This window comes from Harpia harpyja, chromosome 27 (genome assembly GCF_026419915.1).
Source record: "Harpia harpyja isolate bHarHar1 chromosome 27, bHarHar1 primary haplotype, whole genome shotgun sequence".
NCBI lineage: Eukaryota > Metazoa > Chordata > Aves > Accipitriformes > Accipitridae > Harpia > Harpia harpyja.
Window position 1 is genome coordinate 90769 of NC_068966.1, and position 22649 is coordinate 113417.

General features: G+C 56.3%; 3 protein-coding genes across 5 annotated transcripts; all 3 read left to right on the top strand.

The window, feature by feature from the left end:
* Positions 1-88: 88 nt before the first annotated feature.
* Positions 89-2203, top strand: SPDYC (speedy/RINGO cell cycle regulator family member C). Its single transcript, XM_052775091.1, has 5 exons — positions 89-248; positions 390-448; positions 559-644; positions 927-1098; positions 1928-2203. Exons 1-5 carry the CDS (start codon positions 89-91, stop codon positions 2201-2203), a joined length of 753 nt encoding a protein of 250 aa, XP_052631051.1.
* A 1354-nt stretch (positions 2204-3557) lies between these two features.
* Positions 3558-11425, top strand: CAPN1 (calpain 1). The gene is made up of 23 exons (XM_052775083.1): positions 3558-4018; positions 4423-4566; positions 6045-6312; positions 6519-6588; positions 6863-6981; positions 7303-7436; positions 7517-7685; positions 7799-7882; positions 7955-8040; positions 8120-8194; positions 8297-8457; positions 8554-8732; positions 8815-8826; positions 8945-9156; positions 9231-9270; positions 9345-9411; positions 9497-9577; positions 9692-9756; positions 9870-9938; positions 10053-10131; positions 10273-10389; positions 11213-11271; positions 11354-11425. The coding sequence occupies exons 3-23, from the start codon at positions 6046-6048 to the stop codon at positions 11378-11380; spliced, it is 2172 nt and encodes a 723-aa protein (XP_052631043.1). The 5' UTR covers positions 3558-4018; positions 4423-4566; position 6045; the 3' UTR covers positions 11381-11425.
* Positions 11426-11761: 336 nt separating this feature from the next.
* On the top strand, positions 11762-22645 carry POLA2 (DNA polymerase alpha 2, accessory subunit). Of its 3 annotated transcripts, none has more exons than XM_052775075.1 (18): positions 11762-11960; positions 14251-14378; positions 14473-14558; positions 14781-14835; positions 14939-15045; positions 15137-15330; positions 15435-15523; positions 15644-15799; positions 15899-15961; positions 16051-16093; positions 16242-16360; positions 16894-16932; positions 17193-17266; positions 18324-18432; positions 19830-19936; positions 20256-20315; positions 20715-20841; positions 21082-22645. In XM_052775075.1, exons 1-18 carry the CDS (start codon positions 11762-11764, stop codon positions 21226-21228), a joined length of 1902 nt encoding a protein of 633 aa, XP_052631035.1. In that variant the 3' UTR covers positions 21229-22645. The 3 variants fall into 3 exon arrangements, with proteins under 3 accessions (XP_052631035.1, XP_052631037.1, XP_052631036.1); XM_052775076.1 differs by lacking the exon at positions 11762-11960 and adding an exon at positions 12754-13137; XM_052775077.1 differs by lacking the exon at positions 21082-22645 and having other exon boundaries at positions 20239-20315.
* Positions 22646-22649: the final 4 nt, after the last annotated feature.

The window sequence follows — 22649 nt, forward strand, 5'->3', positions numbered from 1 at the left end:
TTTCGGGGGGATTAAAGGCTGACTGGTTTTGGGGGGGGGCTTTGGGCCACTCCCCCCCTCTCCCTCAGGCCAGGCCCCCTCCACCTCTATGAAGCCCCCCCCTTCACCAGCCCCCCCCGGCGGCGAGAGACACCCCCCCAGCAGCACCCAAATTTGGGAGGCTGGCAGGCAGCCCCCCAACCCCACCAGCATCTCCAAGAGCTTCCAGCTGCACCGCCAGGAGCGAGAAGCCTTCTTCAGCCTGTTGGGTAAGGAAATAGCCACAAAACCACTGAAACCCTGTAAAAACGGGGGGAAAAACCCAAATCCCCTGCGTTACTAAAAACCCCCAAACTGGGTGGTTTTCCCCCCAAAACTATTTTTACGTAATAATTTTTTTTGTTTTGAAGAAGACAATGTGGTGAAGGAGTTCTTGTCGATGGACGTCTGCTGCAGGATTTCTGATAAAGTTAGTCCTTCAAAAAACACCATTTTATTATTTTTTCAAGAAAACCCCACCTTTTTGGCCTGAATTTATCTTTTTTGTGCTGAAAATCACTTTTTTTCCTCATTTCCCAGTACCTGCTGGCGATGGCGCTGACGTACTTCAAGCGCGCCGGCTTGCCCACCAGCGAGTACACCCGCCTCAACCTCTTCACTGCCCTGTATGTACCCTGAGGTGACCTCGTTAGTGAAGCAGGGGCTCTAACGAAGCCCCCGCCGCTCGTTAACAAAGTGTGTGGGGGGGCTCTAATCACGCTTCTCCAGAGCGCTGGCTAATGGAGTGGGACTCTAACGTTGCCATTAAATCTCCCCAAAAAGGGAGTTAAACCCCAAACCGTCACAGAGATCCCCAAGTCGCCTCATCCGCTTCCCGTTATCCCTCCCTGCTGAATTGCCCCAAATCCCCCAAATTCACCTCGCTTTCTCCCCCCTCCGCCCCGCAGGTACCTGGCGAACGACATGGAGGAGGATGAGGAGGAGCACAAGTACCAGATCTTCCCCTGGGCGCTGGGCCGCCGCTGGCGTCAGCTCTTCCCTCGCTTCCTCCGCCGCCGCGACCGTCTCTGGGCCCGCATGAGCTACCGGGCGGCCGTCAGCCGGCACTGCTGCGAGGAGGTCGGTGCTGCATCTGCCAAAACGCACCCAAGATCCCTTTATCTCACCCCAAAAAATCCAGGGAGACCCCCCCCTCAAAAAAAAAAAATCCTTAAAGATCCCCAAAGGTGGTGAGAATCAAAAAAACAAAAAGAAAAAAAAAATTGAATTTTTACGGCAGGTTTGCTGCCCGCTGCCACTTTCCCTGCTGAAAAATGTCTGGATTTCCTGAAAATTGGGGTTTTTTTTTAAGGTTAATTAGTGAGGTTTTGGGGTCAGGCCAGTTGCACCCCCTGGCAGGAGGGTGGTGGGGGCAGCCCCCCCACATCATGCCGGCTGCTGCCAGATACTCACACCTGTATTTAACACCAACTCAGTTGCAGAACCAAGATACTTTTAAGTCCCCAAATGCAGCATTTTAGCCCCAAAATGCGGGGGTTTAAGCCTCCAGAATGCAGCAGGCTTTAAAGCCCCTCCAAAAATGCTGGGGGTGGGGTGTGTTTTAAGCCCCCCCCCCCCCAAAAGTGCCAGGGGGTTTAACCTCTCCCCTAAAATACCAGGGTGTTTTTAGCCCCCCAAAACATGGGGATTTTTAAAAGCCCTCCCCAAAAATCCCAGTGGGGGGTTGGGACTTTAAAGGTGTCCCCCCCAAAAAACCCCGGGGGGTGGAGGATGGTGTTATTTAGGCCCCCAAAAATACTGGGGGGGGCCCTGTTTTTTAGTCCCCTGCCAAAATGCTGCAGGGGGACGGAGTTAAGCCCCCCCCAAAATGCAGCGGGGGGGTGGTGTTTAAGCCCCAAAACCGCAGGGTTTCCCCCCCAAAACCATCGCATTTTTGACATCCCGGCAGGTGATGGCGGCGGAACCCTCGCACTGGGCCTGGCTGCGGGAGCGGCCCCCCCCCCCACAGCGGGGCCACCCGGCCCTACAGCGGGGTCCCCCCCCGCCCCCCCACCTGCCTGCGCTGCGCCTGCCCCCCTGCCCGCGCCCGGGAGGAGGAGGAGGAGGAAGATGGAGCCGCCCGGGCCAGGGACGGCTTCATCCTGCGGCCGCGCCGCCGCCAGAGTATGGCCCTGCTCTCCGACTGCCCCAAAACGCGCTGAATCGCCCCCAAAACGCAGGCTGAGATGGCCTCAATTTGGGGCCAGAATGTGCTTTTTTGGGGTGGTTTTTGGTTTGGTTTGTTTTTTCCCCCCTCACAGCGAAGCCAATGTTGGGGGTTTTTTAACTCCCAGCTCTCCTTTGCTCGCGGTGGAGCCGAACTCCCTGTTTTTGCAGCGCAAATGAGTGATTTTTGGGTGGTTTTGTCCTGTTTTCCCCATTTATAACCCTCACGAGTACCAATTGCCCAAAATCGTTTGTTTTCTACCCATGGCCCAAGCCTTTTCCCATTTTTTAGCCCCGAAACCTCAGCTCTTTCCCTCCACGGTGAGGCCGAAGGTTGTGTAGGGTGGGGGTGACACCAACCCGGCTCCCCCTTTTCATGCAAAAAGAAAGGAAAACAGGCAACACCAAGTATTTAAAAAAACAAAAATCACTAGTTTTGTATGTGGAAAAAAATATATAAAAATTTGGGGGTGGGGGGGCTGCCCCCCCCCGCACCCCCCAACCCGGAGCCATTCCTTTCTCCCCAGAGCTCGGAGCTGTGGGCGGAGGGACCCAGCGTGCGGGCTCAGGTAGGGATGGCGGCAGCTACATGCGTGTCACACCTATGTCACGTGTGTGTCCTGGCTCTCTGCTTATGTCACATGCTCAAGCCTTGCACACACACGTGTTCTGGGGTGTTCAAGCCCAGGCACATGCGTGTTCCTTGTGTGTCCTGGCTCTGCACATGTCCCAGCCCTTCACACATGTGTGTTCCTTGTGTGTCCTGGCTCTGCACACGTGTCCCAGCCCTCTGCACATGTGCCCTGCATGTCCTCAACCTGTGCACGTCCCACACATACCCTGGCTCTCCACACATGTATGTTCCCACACATCTTGCTCTCCACACATGTTCTGACCCTACACACACGTGTCCCATGCATGTCCCAGCCCTCCACGCACCCATATCCCATGTGCATCCTGGTTGCATGCACATGTGTCTCAGACCTCTACACATATGTCCCATGTGTGTCCAGTTCTCTCCACACATGTCCCTGCCTTCTGCACACACATGTCCCCACATGTTCCAGCTCTCTGCACACGCGTATCCTAGCTCTTGGTACACGTGTGCTATGTCTGTCCCACATGTGTCCCAGCTCTCTGCACACGTCCCACGCGTGTCCCAGCCCTCTACACTTGTCCCCGCCCTCCACACACACATCCCATGCATGTCCCAGCCCTCCGCACACATGTGTTGCCACGTCCCAGCTGTCTGCACACACATCCCATGTGTGTCCCGGTTGTGCACACACGTCCCATGCATGTCCCAGCCCTCTACATGCGTCCCCACCCTCTGCACACGCATGTCCTAAGTGTGTCCAGCCCTCTGCACGTGCATGTTCCCATGTCCCAGCCCTCTGCACACACATCCCACACGTCTCAGTTGTGCACACGCGTGTCCCATGCGTGTCCAGCCCCTCCGCACACGTGTGTGGCCTGCGGCACCGCCCAGTCCACAGCGGCGTTCCCCCCTCTGCGGCTGCCAGCGGCCGTTGCAATGCGGCGAAAAACCTGCAGCCGCAGGAAGACGACAGATCCAAAAACCTCAGAAACGGCCCCGGAAACACCTCGGGGTCCCCCCGCCACCCCCAAAATCGCTCAATTTTACCCCATTTCCCCTCCCGTCACCCTCCGAGGGAGGAGCGGCACAGGGAGGAGTCTCGGCGGAGGCGGGCGGGGGGTTCAACCCGGCCTCGCCTTCCTGGTGAAGGAAGACTTGAGATATTTAAATATTTTGCGGTTTTCCTTATTTTACCCAAAAGCGGCGAGTTTGGGAGCGCTCCCCTCCCACGGCGAGGTACGTCCCCGTGTCCCCCCACCCCACCCCGGGGAGGTGACAGCCACCCTCGGCACCCGGGTGACAAGGCGGGAGGCGATTCCCTCCTCAACTTTTGTGGCCGCCGGCGCTTACACAACTCCCCGCGCTGGCGGGTTGGGGGGAAAAAAACGTGGAAAATGGGTAAAACCCATTATTTTGGCCCGTTTTTCTTCTGTTTTCAGAGGCGGGAAGGGGTTGGGAGCTGGGGGGGGGGCTCCCCCACCCCACAACCGAACCTTGTTTTAACCAGAAGTGAGGTTTTTGGGGGTTAAATCTGCCTCGGGGCGGGAACGGAGGATTTGGGGGTTGTTTTTTAATGTTTTTGCTCAAAATTGAGTGGGTTTTGCTGTTTTTTCTCATTTTCCTTGGTGTTTTCTTCCCAGCGTGACGGGAAGGGAAGCGGTTGCTGAGGTGCCGTCACCGGGCCGAGCGTTTGCCCCGCGGCACCTGCCGGGGCACCGGGTACTCGCTGCCCTCCTGGAAACGGGGTGAAAAGAGGCGATTTCTGTCCTGCTTACCCAAAAAGCGTATGTGGGGAGGGGCTTGTCACCGAGGGGTGGGGGGCAGCAAATGGCTCCTGCTTTTTCTTAGGGGGTGAGGGGGGGTGCAGGGAAAGCAGAGGGGGGGCACTGGGGGGGAACCTTGTTAACGGGGCAACTCGTTAGCGAGAACCTCGTTAATGGGGTGGGGGAAGAGGGTCCCTAAGGCGGCGAAGCGCCCCGTCAGCTAGGCCTCAGTTGTGCCCCAAAAACCTGCTTGGGGCGGGGGGGGGGGTTAGAGGCTCCCCCCCATCCCCCAACCCTCATTTTGGGGACAATTTGTGCTTTTTTGGGGCAGAATCCATGGGTTTAGGGTGTCCCTGAACCGCCCCCCCCCCCCAGGGCCGCACTGGGCTTTGGGGTGACAGAAACGCCCGCATTCGGCCGCATTCTCGGGGGGTCACGCTGCCAATGTCCGTGTCACCTTTCTGTCACTCCCTTAGTGGCTCTAATTAGTGCTTAATTAAGCTCCCCAAAGCTTAATTAAGCTCCCCAACGCTTAATTAAGCTCCCCTATGCTTAATTAAGGCCTTTAGGGGTTTAACACGGGGCCTGGCAGCGTTGCTCAGGGCTGCGCTGGCGGGGAGCGGCCGTGACACGCTGCAACTTGCAGGACCTGTTTTTGGGGCAGTTTCCCCTCGATTTGTCAGCGTTTGGGGCTGCCGGGTGCTGTAATCGTTGGCGTTTTTTTAATTACCAACAGGCCGTTTCGAGGTTAAACCCAACTATTTTGGGCCTGCTCGGGTTACCGGCAGCGAGCAGCTGCTGCGGGGCGGGGGGGGGGGTGTGTGTGTGTGAGGGGGGGAGGGCTTCCCCGCCCTCTTAATTCCCGCTTTTTACCCCAAAACAGCGGCAGGCTCCATTCACCAAAATCACCCCAATCGTCCCCAACCCCATGCGGCCCAGGCAGGACCCCAAATTTGGGGGAGTTACCGCGGTTTTTAGCATTTTCCCCCCCAAAATAAGATCTCCACGGGATCATAATTGGTGCTTGGGTTTAATAAAACCCAACTCGGGGGGGCGGGTTTGGGGCAGAATCCCCCTTTTTCTTTCAAACTGCTGGCAGCAGGGCGCCTAAAGCAGACCCCAAAATCCCCCCAATCCCCCCCAAAAATGCCCAAAACGCCCGGCAGGGTTGGGGTACGCGGCTCTAAAAAGCCCCATGTCCCCCCCTCTCCCTTTCAGGCCGACCCCCCGGCAAACGAGGCTGCACTAATTACTTGTCGTTAGATCCCCCCGCTAACGAGAGACACCTTTAAATGCACTCGTTATCCTTCTCCTGAATTAATTAAGGGGGGGCACAAGGTGCTCCCCGACTTCATCCTGGCGCGAGGGAGAGCGTAGCCGCTGTGGCACACGGTAGCGGTGCCAACCCCAGCAGCGCCGAAGAGGAAAAGGAGGCAAAACCCCCAACTTTTAACGCTCGTTTTTCCCGATTTTACTCATTTCCCGTGTTTTCTCCCCAGGATGGCGGAGGAGCCGATCGTGCCGGTGTACTGCACCGGCGTTTCGGCGCAGGTGCAACGGCAACGGGCGAAGGCGTTGGGGTTGGGTCGGCACGAGAACGCGGTGCGGTACCTGGGGCAGGACTACGGACGATTGGTGGAGGAATGCCGGCGTTCCGGCACCCTTTTCCGCGATGAAACCTTCCCGCCGGCTCCCGCTTCCCTCGGCTTCCGCGAGCTCGGCCCCAGCAGCTCCAAAACCTACGGCGTCCAGTGGAAGAGGCCGACGGTGAGCCGGGGTGTTAACGACGGGGCGCTAATTAACAGCGTTTGGAGAGGAACAGCCGGCTTGCCGTTTGGGTTTTAATTCCCTCAGCGTAATCGATGGTCGTTAGCGTGGCAAACTCCTCCTGGTGCGGTGGCATCGAGAAAAAAAAACGTAAATATCCATATTTTGGTGATTTTGGTGACCAAATTGGGGGCGTTTCCCCGCAGGAGCTGTGTCCACGCCCGCAGTTCATCGTGGACGGAGCCACGCGCACCGATATCTGCCAGGGAGCGCTGGGTAGGGAGCGCCGATGCTTCGCTTTTCCTCGTTTTCTATTTTTTTGCCTCAAATCAGAGATTTTGGGGGATGGTTTCGCCAAATCGAGCCTTGTTTGCGTACCGTAGCCGTTACCGCCGGTGGCAGGTTCGAACCTCTCCCCGGCAGGTCGTGACAGAGCCCGCCCTGGCTTCCCCCTGAACAGCCATGGAGCGTAAAAAAAGATAGGCAGGTGTTGAGTGACCCCAAAATTGCCTTTTTTACCCCCAAACTGAGCCGAAACCGGTGCCCGCAGGTGACTGCTGGCTGCTGGCGGCCATTGCCTCCCTCACGCTCAACGACACCATCCTTCACCGCGTGGTGCCGCACGGGCAGAGCTTCCAGCACGGCTACGCCGGCATCTTCCATTTCCAGGTGAGATGCTTAAACCACGCCCCCCACCACCATTTTGGGGCTCCTCTCCACCATTTTGGGGCTCCCTTCCACCATTTTAGGGCTCCCCTCCATCATTTTGGGGGCAAATCAGGCGCTTTCCACCACAGAATGGCTGCCGGGTTCATCTCACGCTGGTCTGCAGCCGCCACCGTTTCCCTGATGAACCATCCCCGTGGGGATGCACGCTGCGGGACCCAAAAATGGGTGTTTTCTCCCCAAAACGCCTCTCCCTGGATAAAAAGGGGGGGGTTATCTTTGGCCTCGCCGCCTCCTCCTCTTCCTCTTCCCCGCTCCCTTCAGATCTGGCAGTTCGGCGAGTGGCTGGACGTGGTGGTGGACGACTACCTGCCCACCAAAGACGGCAAGCTGCTCTTCGTGCACTCCGCCGAAGGCAGCGAGTTCTGGAGCGCCTTACTGGAAAAAGCCTACGCCAAGTACGCCCTCACCCCTTTCCCCTTCTTCGTTTCGGGGTGAAATACCCCAAAACCGGTCAAATCTTCCTCCCGCCGCCCAGGGTGAACGGCTGCTACGAGGCGCTGTCGGGCGGCAGCACCTCGGAGGGTTTCGAGGACTTCACCGGCGGCGTGACGGAGTGGTACGACCTGCGCAAGCCTCCCGGGGATCTCTACCAGATCATCCTCAAGGCGCTGGACCGCGGCTCCCTGCTCGGCTGCTCCATCGACGTGAGGGGTCTTTTTTGGGTTAAAAAATAACATTTTGGGGGTCTTTTACCCACCGTTAGAACAAGCACGGCATCGCAGGCCGTTAACGCGGCCGCCGTCTCGTTTCTTCACAGATAACGAGCGTTTTCGACATGGAGGCGGTGACGTTCAAGAAGCTGGTGAAGGGACACGCGTACTCAGTGACGGGGGCCAAGCAGGTGAGAGGCGACGCCGTTTTGGGGAGAAAACGGCGCTTTTTGGGTCGTGGGCTCTGACAGCGCCGTTCGCAGATCAACTACCGCGGGCAGTCCCTGGGCCTGATCCGTATGCGCAATCCCTGGGGAGAAGTGGAGTGGACGGGACCGTGGAGCGACAAGTGAGGACCACGAGGCTTCGTTAGCGTTAATTAACGAAGTGGCTTGGCCCCAGGGCTGAGATCCATTTGCCACCTGCAGCTCGTCCGAGTGGAACGCAGTGGAGCCGTCGCTGAGGCAGCAGCTGATGGTGAAAATGGAGGACGGTGAATTTTGGTAAGCAAAGAGGGACTAAAAAACCCTTTTCCCGGCCATTTTTTGCCAGGAAAAGAGGGAAAATTTCCGCTCCCGACCTTCGGCGCTTTCCTCTTCCTCCAGGATGTCCTTCCGGGATTTCTTGCGGGAATTCACCCGCCTGGAGATCTGTAACCTCACCCCAGACGCTCTCCAATCCCGCAAATTCCGCAAGTGGAACACGCGGCTCTACGACGGGACGTGGCGGCGCGGCAGCACGGCCGGCGGTTGCAGGAACTACCCCGGTAGGCGCTGCCGGTGAGGAGTTTCACCTCAAAAATGTTGGTTTTGGCATCGATTTAGTCTCTTTTTGCTCTTTTTTTTTTTTTTTTTTTTTTTAGCTACTTTCTGGATAAACCCGCAGTTTAAGATCCAGCTGGAGGAGGTGGACGACGAGAGGGATGAGGACGGCGGGCGCGAGCCCGGCTGCAGCTTCCTGCTGGCGCTGATGCAGAAGCACCGGCGCCGCGAGCGCCGCTACGGCAAGGACATGGAGACCATCGGATTCGCCGTCTACGAGGTAACGGCGTCACCCGGCGTCGCCTGGCGTCACCCCTTGCGCCGCGCTCCCTCACCTCTCCTCTCCTCTCCTCTCCTTACAGGTTCCTCCCGAGGTGGGTACAACTCGCCGGCGGCGATAATATCACCGTTACCGCGCCGTAACGGTGAACCAGGAAAGACGGCGGGTGTTTTTGGGGTTATTGTGGGTGGTTTTTTACCCCGTTCCGGCAGTACGTGGGGAAATCGGGCGTCCACCTGAAGCGGGATTTCTTCCTGGCCAACGCCTCGCGCGCCCGCTCGGAGCAATTCATCAACCTGCGGGAGGTGAGCACCCGGTTCCGGCTGCCGCCGGGGGAATACATCGTGGTGCCCTCCACCTTCGAACCCAACAAGGAAGGAGATTTCGTTCTCCGCGTCTTCTCCGAGAAGAAAGCCGGCACCGAGTAAGAGACGCCTCGTTAGCGCTAACGATCCCCGGCGACTCTTGAGGCCAAACTCTCCTTTATTATCTCCGCAGGGAAATGGATGACAAGATCCAGGCGACGCTGCCGGATGAGGTGAGGGGGGAGGACAACCCCGTAGGCTGCCGCGGTGTCACCTTTTTACCAAAACAGCTGTTTTTTCCCCTCAGAAAGTGCTCTCCGAAAGCCAAATCGACGACAACTTCAAGCAGCTCTTCAAGCAGCTGGCGGGGGGCGGTAAGGGGGGGTGCCGGGACCGGCGGTGGCGGTGATGCCGGCGGTGACGGTGACACCGGCGGTCGGTGGCATGGGACTGCCGGAGAACACCCCGTCTTCTCCCCACAGGACATGGAGATCAGCGTCACGGAGCTTCAGACCATCCTCAACCGGATCATCAGCAAACGTGAGCCGCCGGGTGGGATTTTGGGGGTTCACCACAAAAAAAAAACCCCACCATACGATCTTCTTTAATTATCCTTTCACTCGCTAACGCAAATAACGACCGGATTCTTTGCAGATAAAGATCTCCGGACCAAAGGCTTCAGCACCGAGTCTTGCCGTAGCATGGTCAACCTCATGGATGTATCCTCCACCACCACGGCGATGGGGGGAGCGGTTTTTTGGGGAGGGGGGACACCCCCAGCTGCCCCCCCCCCGAACTCCCCCGCTTTCCTTAACCCCCTTCCACCCCGTAGAAAGACGGCAACGGGAAGCTGGGACTGGTGGAGTTCAACGTGTTGTGGAACAGAATCCGCAACTACCTGGTGGGTCTGGGCGGGGGGGGGTGGCACGTTTTGGGGTGCGGTGGGGAGGTTTTGGGGGTCTCTATCCTCACGGGTGACCCCCTTTTTTGGGGGGGGGGGGTGTTTGGCTCGCAGGCCATCTTCCGCAAGTTCGACCTGGACAAGTCCGGCAGCATGAGCGCCTACGAGATGCGGATGGCGCTGGAAGCAGCAGGTAGCGCCCCGCCCCGGTGATTGACCCCGGGATTCGTTAACACCGCCCAGGTTTTAACGAATTTCCCTGGCCTTCTGCCCGCCTCTTGGTGCTTTTAAGGTGGGTTGGTTGGTTGTTTTTTTGTTTTTTTCCCCTAAAAAGGCTATAAATTGAACAAAAAGCTGCACGAGCTGATCATCACCCGCTACGCGGAGCCCGACCTGGCCATCGACTTCGACAACTTCGTCTGCTGCCTCGTGCGCCTGGAGACCATGTTCCGTGAGTCACTTTTTACCCCTAAACCCCCCGGTTTTGTCCAATCCTGCCACATTTCTCACAAAATTTAACAGCAAAATTAGGAAAAAATGGATTTAAAATATTTTTTTCCTATTTTTCGCATTCAATTCCGTGGAAAAGTTGGAAAAAACCCACAGGAGTTGAGGCGAAAGCTGGAAAAAAATGCAACAAAAAAAGCAGGATTTAAGGAGAAAAGTTGGAAAACCCCCCAGATTTTTCTGTTAAATCCTGTTTTGCAACTTTTCCCATTAAACTCTGCTGGGATTTTGTACTTTTTAACAGAAAAACAGTGGGCTTTCCAACTTTTCCCCTTAAAACCTGCTGGGGTTTCCAACTTTTCCCCTTAAATCCTGCTTTTCTTTTTTTTTTTTTGCACTTTTTCCTGCTAAGTGCTGCAGAGTTTTCCAGTTTTTCTCTTTAACTCCTGTGGGGTTTTTCCAACTTTTCCCAGAATTTAACTTTTCCACAGAATTGAACAGGAAAAGTTGGAGAAAAACCTATACGCTTTAACAGGAAAAGGGGGGGGAGGGGTTCTGACTTTCCTCCTTAAATTCTAGGGGTTTTTTTTACTTTTCCCCTTAAATCCTGTTTTTCCCAACTTTTCCCCTTGAATCCTGCTCTGTTTTTCTAATTTTTCCCTTTAAAACCTGCTGGCTTTTTCCAACTCTTCCCCTTAAATGCTGCTCTGTTTTTCCAACTTTTCCCTTTAAATCCCGCTGTTTTTTTCCAACTTTTCCCCTTAAATCCCGCCCCGTTTTCCCCACTTTTCCCCCTAAAAAAACCCCTACTATTTCCCTCACCGCAGGGTTTTTCCAAGCGGTGGACGTGGACCAGGACGGCGTCGTCACCTTCGACTTGCTGCAGGTACCCGCGGGCGCTGCGTGGGGCTGACACCCGCCCGACACCCGCCCGACACCCGCCCGACACCCTCCTCCTCCTCCCACAGTGGCTACAGCTCACCATGTTCGCCTGACCAGACCCCCGACCCTCCAAGTGCCTTCGTGGGAGAACCGTGCCGGTTTTTCCCTTTTTTTTTGGCTTTTTTTCAGCATAAAGGGGGAGCGGGGGGGGGGGGGTGTGAAGGTGTTGCGGCCACCCCCAACCGGGACACGGGGCTCCCCTCGCGCTTTTGCCAAAGAAACGCCCCTCTCCTCGCCTCTCGCACACGGCTCTTTTGGGGGGAATTCTTACGTTTTTTGTGCCTTTTCCTACTGAAGGAGCCTGGGGCGGGGGGGTGACGCCGGGTCTCAGCCGATTTCCGGGCCCCCCCCCACGACGCGGCTGCCATCGCCTCTCGCTTCCGCGCTCTTTCCCAGCGCCTCAGTCAGGGATCTTCCGCCTACCGGGTGCCATAATGGTGGTTTTTTTATCGTGTAAATTAAAAATAAAGAAAAAAACCCAAAACCCAAGAAACATTATTAATATCAAAGCTCTTTTCCTGCTGGTCCTTTCTCCCCCCTCCAGCTTTGCCTCAGGGCGAATCCCACCAGCCCCCCTCGACCCGCCGGGTGCTGAGGAGCGCTGCCGCTTGACGCAATGCCTTTATCTCTCAGGTGCAAAACCCCATAGCTAATGCGTGTTTAGGGCTTATATATAGGGTTTTATGTATATATATATATATACATTTTGGGGTGAGGAGGCGTGAGGGGGCCTGCAGGGGTCCTGGGGCCGGAGCTGCCTTGGCTGGGGTGAGTCCTGTCAGGGATTGGAGTGGATCCTGTCAGGGATCAGGGTGAGTCCTGTCAGGGACCCGAGTGGATCCTGTCAGGGATCCGGGTGAGTCCTGTGAGGAATCTAGGTGGATCCTGTCAGGGACCTCAGTGGATCCTGTCCGGGATCGGGGCGAGTCCTGTGAGGGATCGGGGTGGGTCCTGACAGGGACCTGAGTGGATCCTGTCAGGGATCTGGGTGGATCCTGTGAGGGATCCGGGTGGGTCCTGTCAGGGATCGGGGTGAGTCCTGTCAGGGATTGGAGTGGATCCCATGAGGGATCGGGGTGAGTCCTGTCAGGGACCCCAGTGGATCCTGTCAGGGATCAGGGTGAGTCCTGTGAGGGATCGGGGTGGGTCCTGACAGGGACCTGAGTGGATCCTGTCAGGGATCCGGGTGGTTCTGTCAGGGACCCGAGTGGATCCTGTCAGGGATCCGGGCGAGTCCTGTCAGGGACCTGAGTGGATCCTGTCAGGGATCAGAGTGAGTCCTGTGAGGAATCTAGGTGGATCCCGTCAGGGACCTGAGTGGATCCTGTCACGGATCCGGGTGGTCCTGTCAGGGACCGGGGCGGTCTGCCTGGAGCGGGGACGACCCCTCCGGGGTGGGGTCCGGTCCGGTCCGGTCCCTCCGGTCCGGTCCCCGTGAGGCGCCGCTTCCCTCCTCAGCGCTGTGAGGAAACGCCGGGAGGGCGGGAAAATTCCCGCCTTTTCCCTCCACGGCGGGACGGGGTGGGGCGGTGGAGGGGGGTGCCGGCCACGCCCCCTCCCCCCGCCCATCCCTTTCCCGTTGGCTTATTGACCCCCTACATCTGCATAGCCCCGCCTCTTTCCCCTGCGCTCTTTCCTTATAAGGCGCGGCCCCACCCGCTTCCCTCCCTGCTGCCGTTAAGCGCGGCGGTGTCGCGCTCGGGCGGGCTTTTCGCCGCCGGGATGGCGGAGCCGGTGTCGGCCGAGGCGGTGCTGCGGGAGCTGGGGCTCTTCGAGCTGCGCTGCCAGGGGGAGGACGTGCCCGCCAGGCGTGAGGGAGCCGGGGAATTGGGGGGGGGGCACGGCCTGGGGGTGCTAGTAGGTGTTGGGGGGGGGGGGGAGGAGGGGAGTATTGGGGGGGCTGGGGGTGTCGGGGGGTTGTGTGAGGCGGTTTTGGGTGATCTGGGGGAGTATCGGGGGGCTGGGGGTGTCAGGGGGTGGTTTGAGGGGGTTTTGGGTGTTCTGGGGGTGTCAGGGGGGTTGTTCGAAGGGAGTTTGCATGGCCTGGGGGTATTGGGGGGCTGGGGGTGTCATGGGGTGGTTTGAGGGGGGTTTGGGTGAGCTGGGGGAGTATTAGGGGGGCTGGGGGTGTGAGGGGGTGGTTTGAGGGAGGGTTTGGGTGTTCTGAGGGTGTCGGTGGGTTGTTTGAGGGGAGTTTGGGGGTCTGGGGGTGTCGGGGTGGTTTGAGGGGGTGTTGGGTGGTCTGGGGGTGTCAGGGAGGTTGTTTAAGGGCGTGTTGGGTGGTCTGGTGGTGTCGGGGGGGTTGTTTGAGGGGAGTTTGGGTGTTCTGGGGGTGTTGGGGGTGTGTTTGTGGGGTGTTGGGTGTTCGGGAGGTGTCGGGGGGGTTGTTTGAGGGGAGTTTTGGGTGATCTGGGGTGTCAGGTGAGGAGTTTGGGGGTGCCAGGGAAGGGGTTCGAGGGGTGTCAGGTGCATGGGGGGCGTTAGTGGAGGTGTTTGGGGGGGGCTGGGGGTGTCGGGAGGTTTTGGGTGTTTTGGGGGTGCCAGGAGAGATGTGTCTGTGGGTTAGGGTGACTTGGGGGCGTCAGGGTTGTTTGAGGGAGTTTGGGGTAACTTGGGGGTGTCAGGGGAAGTGTTTGAGGGGGTTTCAGGTGGTTTTGGGGTGTCAGGGGAGGTGTTGGGGGTAGTAGGGGAGTGTTTGGGGGGTGTCGGGTGGTTTGGGGGTCGGGGGGGGGGTTGTTATGGGGGTCAGGACTTTGGGAGCTGCCAGATTTTGGGGGGTACAAGGTGAGCTGGGATTTTCGAGGCTCCAGAGCAGGAGATGGGGAGGAGGAAGGTGTGTGGGGGACGGCAGGAGGCCCACCGGTGGGTTTTGGGGTGCACTGGGGGGGATCCCCCAACCCCATTAACCCCTCCCTCCCCACAGTGGTGGAGTTGTGCCTGACCCACGAGCTGGACCCGGAGGCGTTGGCCAACGAGCTGTTGGCCTTCGTCACCAGCAAGAACCTCGGCACCCAGCTCTCCACCGATGGCCTCGACGCCTTCGAACACGAGGTGGGGGGGTCCCCCGGTATCCCCCCCTCACCCCCAAACCCCCAGGAAAAGAAGGGGACACACACTCACCCTTCTCCTCTTCTTCCTCCTCCAGGTCCTCACCAAGCGGAGTAGCAGGTACCACCAGAAACGGGACAACCGCTACGGTGGTCTCCACGACATCTACTCCCTCCAGGAGCTGTATCCCGCGGGTTTTGGGGCGATTCTTAAAAAAAACGGGGTGTTAGTGTCCCGTGTGGGGTGCATCCCGCTAACCCTCCCTCAGTGGAACACGTGTGGCCTTTTCTCCGGAAATGAGGCCTCGTTAGCACCGGTTAACGGGAGGAATTCATGGCTTAGGGGGGTGCTGGTGGGTGTCCCCCCAAAAATAAGGCTCTTGGGAGCTCCTTAACGAGCCGGCAGCCTTGACGAGGAAGAAGATGATGAGCTGCTGGACACCTACACCACGCCGTCCAAGGTGCACGCCAACACCAACCCCCCAAAACCTACCCCCAAATTAACCATTTTCTGCGTCGAAACCCCTTCACCCCAAAAACATCCCTTATTTTTTTTTTCCACAGGGTTCCCAAAAACGCAGCAATTCCACCCCGGAAAACCCCCGGCCCAAGCGGACCCTCTCCTCCCGCAGCCCCTACGTGCTTTTCTCTCCCAACACCTTCTCCCCGAGGTAAACCGTCGCGCCGGGACTGTCGCCGGCGCTCGGCGGTGGTGCCGTCGCCGGTTGACACCGTCACCCCCCCCCCTTTTTGTCCCCGCAGCGTCACCCCCTCCCAAAAATACACGGCGCGCAGCAGCCGCGGCGAGGTGGTGGCCTTGTTCGGCTCCGTCCAGGGTCCTTCCTGGAGCGGTCGGGGCGGCCGCAGTTGCACCCCAAAACTTTTCGGTTCCCCGGAAGAAAATCTGACAAAAAGCTACAAATTCATGTTCCAGAAAGCGCTTGACGTCCGGGAAGGTGACGCCACGACCCTGGGCGGGGATCCCCACCTCGATTTGGCGGTAACCCCGTTTTTGGGGAGGCGTTTTGGGGTACGGATAACGCCTGTGCTTCCTCCGTAGTGCTGTCTTGGAGGATCGAGGAGCTCGGTGACGTCCTGAAGAGCCACCATCACCTGGAGGACTTTGCCTCGGTGTTGCTCCCGGCGCAGGTGAACCCCTTGCCCCAACACCCACTTTTGGGGGGAACCTCTTGGTATTTTGGGGCAAAAACTGACTGGGTTGATGGTTTTGGTTTTTGAGGTTTTTTTTTTTTTGCCGTTCTCCCACAGGAACCGGTGACGGTGCTGGGTCAGATCGGCTGCGACAGCAACGGGAAGCTCAACGCCAAATCGGTGGTGCTGGAAGGTGACCGGGAACACTCCTCGGGCAGACAAGTCCCCCTCGACCTCTCGGAGCTGAAGGAATATTCCCTCTTTCCCGGTCAGGTGCGGTTGCGGTGATTTTTGGGGTGCGGGATGGGGGGAGCACCCCAACCTTCCTCACCCAGATTTTGAGGCTGACGCCATTTTCTCACCCGCCTTCAGATCGTGGCACTGGAGGGGACCAACAGCACCGGGAGGAAGATGGTGGTTTCGAAGCTCTACGAGGTGACGGCACGGCGCTGCCGGCGTCCCAGGAACGGGTCTGGGGGTGAAAAAAGGAAGATTTTGAGGCAGTGTTTATGGTTTATCTGCAGGGGGTGCCCCTTCCCTTCCACACGCCGCCGGAGCCAGCCCCAGGTGAGCCCCAACGCTTCCCCTGCCGGCGGCCGCTGCGGTTTAAAGCCGAGATGTGTTAAACCTTCCCCACCGGACCAGGGAAAGGTTTTGGGGTGTCCCCAAAACCCCCCTTTTTGTCCCCAAAACCCCCCTTTTTTTGTCCCCGCAGAGCAGAGGATGGTGCTGGTGGCCTGCGGACCCTACACCACCTCCGACAGCATCGCCTACGACCCGCTCGCCGACCTCGTCGAGGTGATCGTCCGCGACCGCCCCGACGTCTGCATCCTGGTGAGGGGCCGCAGCGGGGACGGGGTCCCCCCGATCTTGGGGTGGGGGGGCTTGGGGGACCCTGATTTTATTATATCAATCAATTATTTTTATTAATTGAAGCGATTATATATTATAAAACAAGAGACCGCAGCGTCAAAACACATTTGAGGTTTCGAAACCTTGAAAATCGGCATAAAAAAATGCTGCTGAGGAGAGAGGCGGCTCGGGCATGATCCCAAAATATCTGTTTTTCACCCTAAAGTGACAAAAAAAGCCCTGTTTTAAGAGCAAATTGTGCTCTTTGAGCATCCCCAGCAGTCAAAGTCTCCCTTCCTGCTCCAAAAGGACCTGCTGCTTTTATCAGTCTCCGTTTTGGGCTCTGTTTGGCCTGGGTTGCAGGATAAAATCTGAGCTTTATTAACAAGAATTATTACCAAAAATACCTTTTTCTGGGCAGTTTAACGTGTTTAACTTGGCTCTTGGGGCCGGCGACATGCGTGGGGCCGTCCCTGCTTGTGGTTTTCTCTGATTTTTTTACCGTTTCTTCACAGTTTGGGCCATTCCTGGATGCCAAGCATGAGCAAGTGGAGGTGAGGGAGAATTGGGGGGCCCTGGGGGTCCCCCCCTTTGCTTCATCCCTCGGTGGGGGGGCTCGGCGGGGCGGTGTAGGGGGCTGATTTTCCCCCAAACTCCTACATCCGTGTAGATTTTGGGTTGATTGATCCGTGGTGCTGGACTCTGGAAGGGCAAAGAAGCTGGGGAAGGTGGTGGGGGTGTTCCAGCGTCCTCACCTTGCACCCCAAAAGAAGGGGGAATTGTGCAAATCCCATTGTTTTCCCTCAATTCCTAGAACTGCCAGCTCCTGGGGTCCTTCGCTGAGGTCTTCAAGCTCTGCCTGAAGACGATAATCGAAGGCACGAGAAGGTAGGGATGGTAACTGCGTGAAATTATTAGTTTCCACACGTAGTTTTTGCTTATAAAACTCCTTTTTCTGCACCAAACAGGCTCTGGATGGGGGAGGTTTCCACCAATTCCCGCGAGGGAAACGGGTGGCAGAGGGGGGAAAATCATTTGATTTGGGTCAAAAGCCTCGTAACAGGCTCTGAAATGGATTTGAGCTGTGTTTGCCTGCTGCGGGATGTGTTTATAGCTGGATCCTGGCTTTTCTCCTCCACAAAAAAAACAAGGAAAAAGGAACCGGGAACGGTCAGCATCATTTTTTTTTTTTTTTTTTCCCCTGCCCGGTGTCATCCCGGGGCTGGTTGACAGCGCTTCGTCCTTCCCGGCGGTGCGAGGGACGGCGTGAACAAAGAACAAGTGGGGGGGGGGGGGTTGGTTTTTTTGTGGGGTTTTTTTGGTGGTTTTTCTTGGTTTTTTTCCTTCTTGCCGGGCGCTGCCAGCCTTTTTCATCCTCTGCCAGACTCCGGCAGGGACAGGGACGCGCCACTCTCGTCCCTCTCACCATCAACAACCCCGCCTGACGCCGGGTGACCTGCGTCGAGGGGTGGGGGGACACCCCAAAACACCTCTTCACGCCCCTCCAGCATCTCTCCGACCACGGCCTCCACCTCACGGTGTATTCAAAGCCTTTTCTTTATAATTGTTGTTTAAATTAACTAAAAAGTCTGGTTTTAAGCTTTTTTTTTAATGCTTCTCTGGTTAGGTGAGGTCCCTCCCAACAGGGGAAGGTTGTATTCGCAGCCCGATTGTTCCCAGGGGCTTCGATCCCAGAAAAACCTCACCTTCTCGCAGCCCTTTCCCTTCCCGTGGGGTGAAACACCTCTCCTGCAAAAGCTGAGTAGGTTTTTGGGGCGATTTCAGCAGATTTTGGGTCCTCTCGCTGCCAGAATGCCCCAAAACGGGCTATTTTTGAAGGTGTCCGGCTGTCATTTCTACATGAAACGCCGTTTCCAGGTGTTAATGTTCCTCGGTCCTGACTGTTAATTAATCACCTGGGTTTTTTCCCTCTTTTTTCCAACAGTGCCGGCTCTCAGCTCGTCTTCGTCCCCTCGCTGCGCGACGTCCACCACGACTACATCTACCCGCAGCCGCCGTTCCTCTACCCTGAGCTGCCGAAGGACGACAAACCGGTAACGAACCCCCCGTCCCATTCAGGGATTCCGCTTTTTTTATTTTACCCCAAAGAAGCCGAATAACATTGAATTTCCAGGAAAATCCCACCTGTCCTTACAAAAACAAGTTGCCGAGGTTTGAGGTGCAATCTCCCTGGGTTTTTTTCTGGCATCTTCTTCCATCCGGCAGCAGTTTCTTGCCAAAAAATATCCCCTTTGGGAGCAAATACCAGCAAAGCTGCAACTTCCTGGGGAAGAAGGGATTTGGGAGCGGAAATCCGGTGGTCCTCATGCCTCGCTTGTTAGGTCAGGGTGTTCCCCAAGATGCTTAATGAGCAAACGGGGAATTAAATAAACGCAGTGAGACGGTGCCAGCACTGGGAAACCTGCAGCAGTCATGCTGGTGCCACGCAGAGCTCCTTCTTGGCTCTCGCCGTGATCCTATGCTTCTCCCAGCCTTTTTTGGGTTAAAATTCCCTAATTTAACTCCTTTTTTTCCTAGGGAGCAGCTTCTGATGCTCCTGGTAGAAAGTCCAGCACAGCTGCGGCCGTTTTCGGGGTGCATTTTGGCCGCTTAAGGAAAGCTTAGCATGATTGTGGCACTTTAGAGCTGGTTTAGGGGTGTTTTAGGACTGGTTTAGGAGCGTTTAAGGAAAGCTTAGCATGACTGCAGCATTTTAAGGCAGATTTGGGGTATTTTGGGGGTGAGTTTGGGGTGTTTTAGGACTGGTTTAGGGGCATTTAAGGAAAGCCCAGCATGACTGCAGTGTTTTAGGGCAGGTTTGGGATGGTTTAGGGCAGATTTAGGGTATTTGAGGAAAGCCCAATGTGACTGCAGCATTTTGGGGTGGGTTTGGGGCATTTCAGGTAAGTTTAGCATGACTGGGGCATTTTGGGGTGGGTTTGGGGGTGTTTAAGGAAAGCTTAGCATGATTGTGATGTTTTAGGGCAGGTTTGGGGCAGTTTAGGGCAGATTTAGAGTATCTGAGGAAAGCCCAGTGTGACTGGAGCATTTTGGGGCAAGTTTAGGGTATTTTTGGGGTGGGTTTGGGGTGTTTTAGGACTGGTTTAGGGGCATTTAAGGAAAGCTTAGCGTGATCGCAGCATTTTAAGGCAGGTTTGGGGTGTTGGGGTGGGTTTGGGGTGTTTTAGGACTGGCTTAGGAGCGTTTAAAGAAAGCTCAGCATAATTGTGACATTTTTAGGGCAAGTTTAGGGCAGAGTTGGGGTATTTGAGGTAAGCCCAGTGTGACTGCAGCATTTTGGGGCGGGTTTGGGGCATTTTGGGGCGGGTTTGGGGGCGTTTAAGGAAAGCTGAGCACGTTGGGGTGTTTTGGGGCGCCTTGCGGGTGTTTTCGGGTCTGTTTTGCGCTGGCGACAGCAGGGTTGGCGTCACCCTCTCCCTCCCCCGGGCAGCGCGTGCACTTCGTGTCGGACCCCTGCACCCTGGACGTCGACGGCGTCGTTTTCGGCCTGACCTCCACCGATCTGCTCTTCCACATGGGTGCCGAGGAGATCAGCAGGTGGGTGCTGGCAGGAAGCCGGGAATTCAGGAAAGCGTCGGAGCGGGGAATCTCCCATCGGCGGCCAGATCCAGCCTCAAATTTGCGGGATCTTGGCAGGAAGCCTCGTCCGGGACCGTTGCCTCTCGGTTGTCTCCTCTGGCGGTTTGTTTCTCTCCCGGCGCATGTGGTGGGGAAACAGAGCTGCCCCCCATCCCTCTGTGCCTGGCAGAGGGGTTGTTAATTAGGCAACGTGCCTAATTAATCAGCACAGCCTGCGAGCTTTTTTTTCCTTTTCCTTCCTTTTCTTAACCGTTTTACAGCTCATTTTCTCTCGCAGCTCATCCGGAATCTCGGACAGGTTCACGCGAATCCTCAAGCACATCCTGACGCAGAGGAGGTGAGGGCTTCGTACAAACACCTGGTCGAACCCAAAAAGGGCTTTTTTGTGGCCAAACGAGGGAAATCCTGTACTGTTCTCACCATCTTCCCTTTCAAAGCCTTTTTTTTTAACCTAAAAAATGTCCTTTTTGGGTTTTGTAACCCTTTAAGAACAGGATTCGGAGGGTTTTAGCACTGTAAGTCCTCCGGATGGGTGTGTGTCAGCCTTCCTGATAGCTGCCCTCAGAGACAGCAGATATCTGGGGACAGCCAAAAGCAGCAGAAAAAACTCTTTCTAAGCCAAAATTATCTGCTGGTTGCATCCAAGCCTTGTTGCTACAGGCGGAGGCGGGTGTTCCCGGCTGCGGTAACCTTTTTTTTTTTTTTTTTTTTTTTTTTTCCCCCCCCGCGCTGGCAGTTACTATCCGCTGTACCCCCCCTCGGAGGAGCTCAACGTTGACTATGAGACCTTCTACAGCTATGCCTCGTTACCCGTCACACCGGATGTCCTCATCACCCCGTCAGAGCTGCGGTACTTCGTTAAGGTCAGTCGGCGTGCGCACCTGCCGAAATACCCCCCCAAAACCCACTGTATTTTGACAAATTTGCACAAAACCTGGTGTACAGCACGACTAAAGCACAGCCTCGTGCGGGGCAGTGTAGCTGGCAGGTCACCCGGCGTCACGGCGGCGGCTGTAGCTGGGCGGCTGTCGGCGTCCGCGTTGGCTGTAACCGGGCGGCTGTCGGCATCCAGATCCGTGACTATCGCTCTCGTGTTCCCGCAGGATGTGCTGGGCTGTGTCTGCATCAATCCCGGCCGGCTGACGAAGGGCCAGGTCGGGGGTACCTACGCCCGCCTGTACATACAGCGGGAGGACGCCACGGGCGAGCGGAAGAGTCCGTGCGTTGCCGCTCAAGTTGTTAAAATCTAAATCGTCGGGACAGAGACTTATTTTTTCGACCCTTCTTCCACCTACGACTTAATTCCTTCCTGGAAACAAACGGATGTTAAAATACACTTTGAATTTTGGTTAAAACCCACCCAAAACGCTTGTGTTTGTCCCCGTGCCCGAAGCTGCCTTCGCCTGACCCCCTTTCACGAGGTGCCGACTTTGCACCGTGCCCCGGTTCCTCCTGGAGCCACCCTGCCGTGGTGGGACTCTGCTCCGTGGATGGAGGCGGAGACTCCATCCTAATAATTGCTAATTAATTGATTAATGCTAAGCATGAGGTGGCAGGAAGCTGGGTTTTGTAGCGGAGGGTTTTTGTTTTTTTTTTGCAGGTGTGGTTTTGGATGTGCTGGATTAACAGCGATGTGGGTGCAGGGCGATTTGGGGTCACTCGTTAGCTGGAGTGGGAGGGCACGGACTCCTTGTGTCTTCCTCTCCTGCTCGTTAGGTAAACGAAGATAATCCTCCAGCTGAATTTACCCACAGAAAAGGGGAAATCCTGGTGTGGAAAGGGGAATCTCGGCACATGGCGGGGCCGCAGTCCTCCTCCGCCGAGGTACCGGCATCCTCGATTCACCTCCTGGGTGACATCATTTGGGATGAGCTTCCTCATTATGGGACTCTGAGTTTAATTAGTCCAAAAGCAATTAATTTACAGGTGCCCGGGGGGGCTGCACCACCGCTTCACCAGTTTCGGTGAAGGATGCCGCAGCTCCTGGCTTGGCTGTGGGCAAAATACCAACGTCGGGTTTGGGTTTGAAACATTTTTCCCCCACTTTTTGCCTCAAATTTGCGGCGAGGAAGCTGGAAAAATTAATTAAAATCCCTCCCTGCTCCGCTCAGTTCTGGCTCTCCTGGTGTTCATTCCGCTCCAAGGCCGGGCATGGGGAAAGAAAGGTGGAAAAAGGGGGTTTTTTGCCAAAGAAAAGGTAAATCCGATGTGAAGAAAGGGAATGAATTTCATAACTCCCCGCCGCGGGGTAGTTACAGACGTCGGGAGGCTGGAAAATGACATTGTCGGTTGGTGCTGAGCTGGCGCGCGGCTCTCTTCGTTAATTTTCCACTTAATTACCCGCCTGGCCTTATTACAGACTCTCTGTAAAAGCAGCGTGTTTATCTTCTCTCACCCTTTAAATCCCATGTGGGCGTGAGGGCGTATTTAGGGTAAAAAAGGGGAAAAACAGGGTCCGGGGAGGGAGATCCTCTCTCAATTTTTGCGTGTAAGTCTGGCTGGCCAGGATTTGCCCGAAAAGCTCTGGTTTCTCCCCAAATATCAGTGCAAAGCAGCTGGGCAGTGTCGTTGTCTTCTCCAACTGTCACATCTCAGTCTCGGTTCCTCCTCTGATCTTTTGCTGATTTTAGCACTTCTCACCCCAAATAAAAATGCTGTTTTTTCCCAGCGT

What these genes read in the sequence shown, in the direction of transcription:
- SPDYC (XM_052775091.1), top strand. Translation starts at nt 89, where the DNA reads ATGAAGCCCCCCCCTTCACCAGCCCCCCCCGGCGGCGAGAGACACCCC. An exon ending in CTCAACCTCTTCACTGCCCT is followed by an intron (nt 645 to 926) that starts GTATGTACCCTG and finishes TCCGCCCCGCAG; the next exon opens with GTACCTGGCGAACGACATGG. An exon ending in GCCGGCACTGCTGCGAGGAG is followed by an intron (nt 1,099 to 1,927) that starts GTCGGTGCTGCA and finishes ACATCCCGGCAG; the next exon opens with GTGATGGCGGCGGAACCCTC.
- CAPN1 (XM_052775083.1), top strand. Translation starts at nt 6,046, where the DNA reads ATGGCGGAGGAGCCGATCGTGCCGGTGTACTGCACCGGCGTTTCGGCG. An exon ending in ACGGGACCGTGGAGCGACAA is followed by an intron (nt 8,041 to 8,119) that starts GTGAGGACCACG and finishes TGCCACCTGCAG; the next exon opens with CTCGTCCGAGTGGAACGCAG. An exon ending in GATGGCGCTGGAAGCAGCAG is followed by an intron (nt 10,132 to 10,272) that starts GTAGCGCCCCGC and finishes TCCCCTAAAAAG; the next exon opens with GCTATAAATTGAACAAAAAG.
- POLA2 (XM_052775075.1), top strand. Translation starts at nt 11,762, where the DNA reads ATGGTGGTTTTTTTATCGTGTAAATTAAAAATAAAGAAAAAAACCCAA. An exon ending in TCGACGCCTTCGAACACGAG is followed by an intron (nt 14,379 to 14,472) that starts GTGGGGGGGTCC and finishes TTCCTCCTCCAG; the next exon opens with GTCCTCACCAAGCGGAGTAG. An exon ending in TGCCGAAGGACGACAAACCG is followed by an intron (nt 18,433 to 19,829) that starts GTAACGAACCCC and finishes TCCCCCGGGCAG; the next exon opens with CGCGTGCACTTCGTGTCGGA.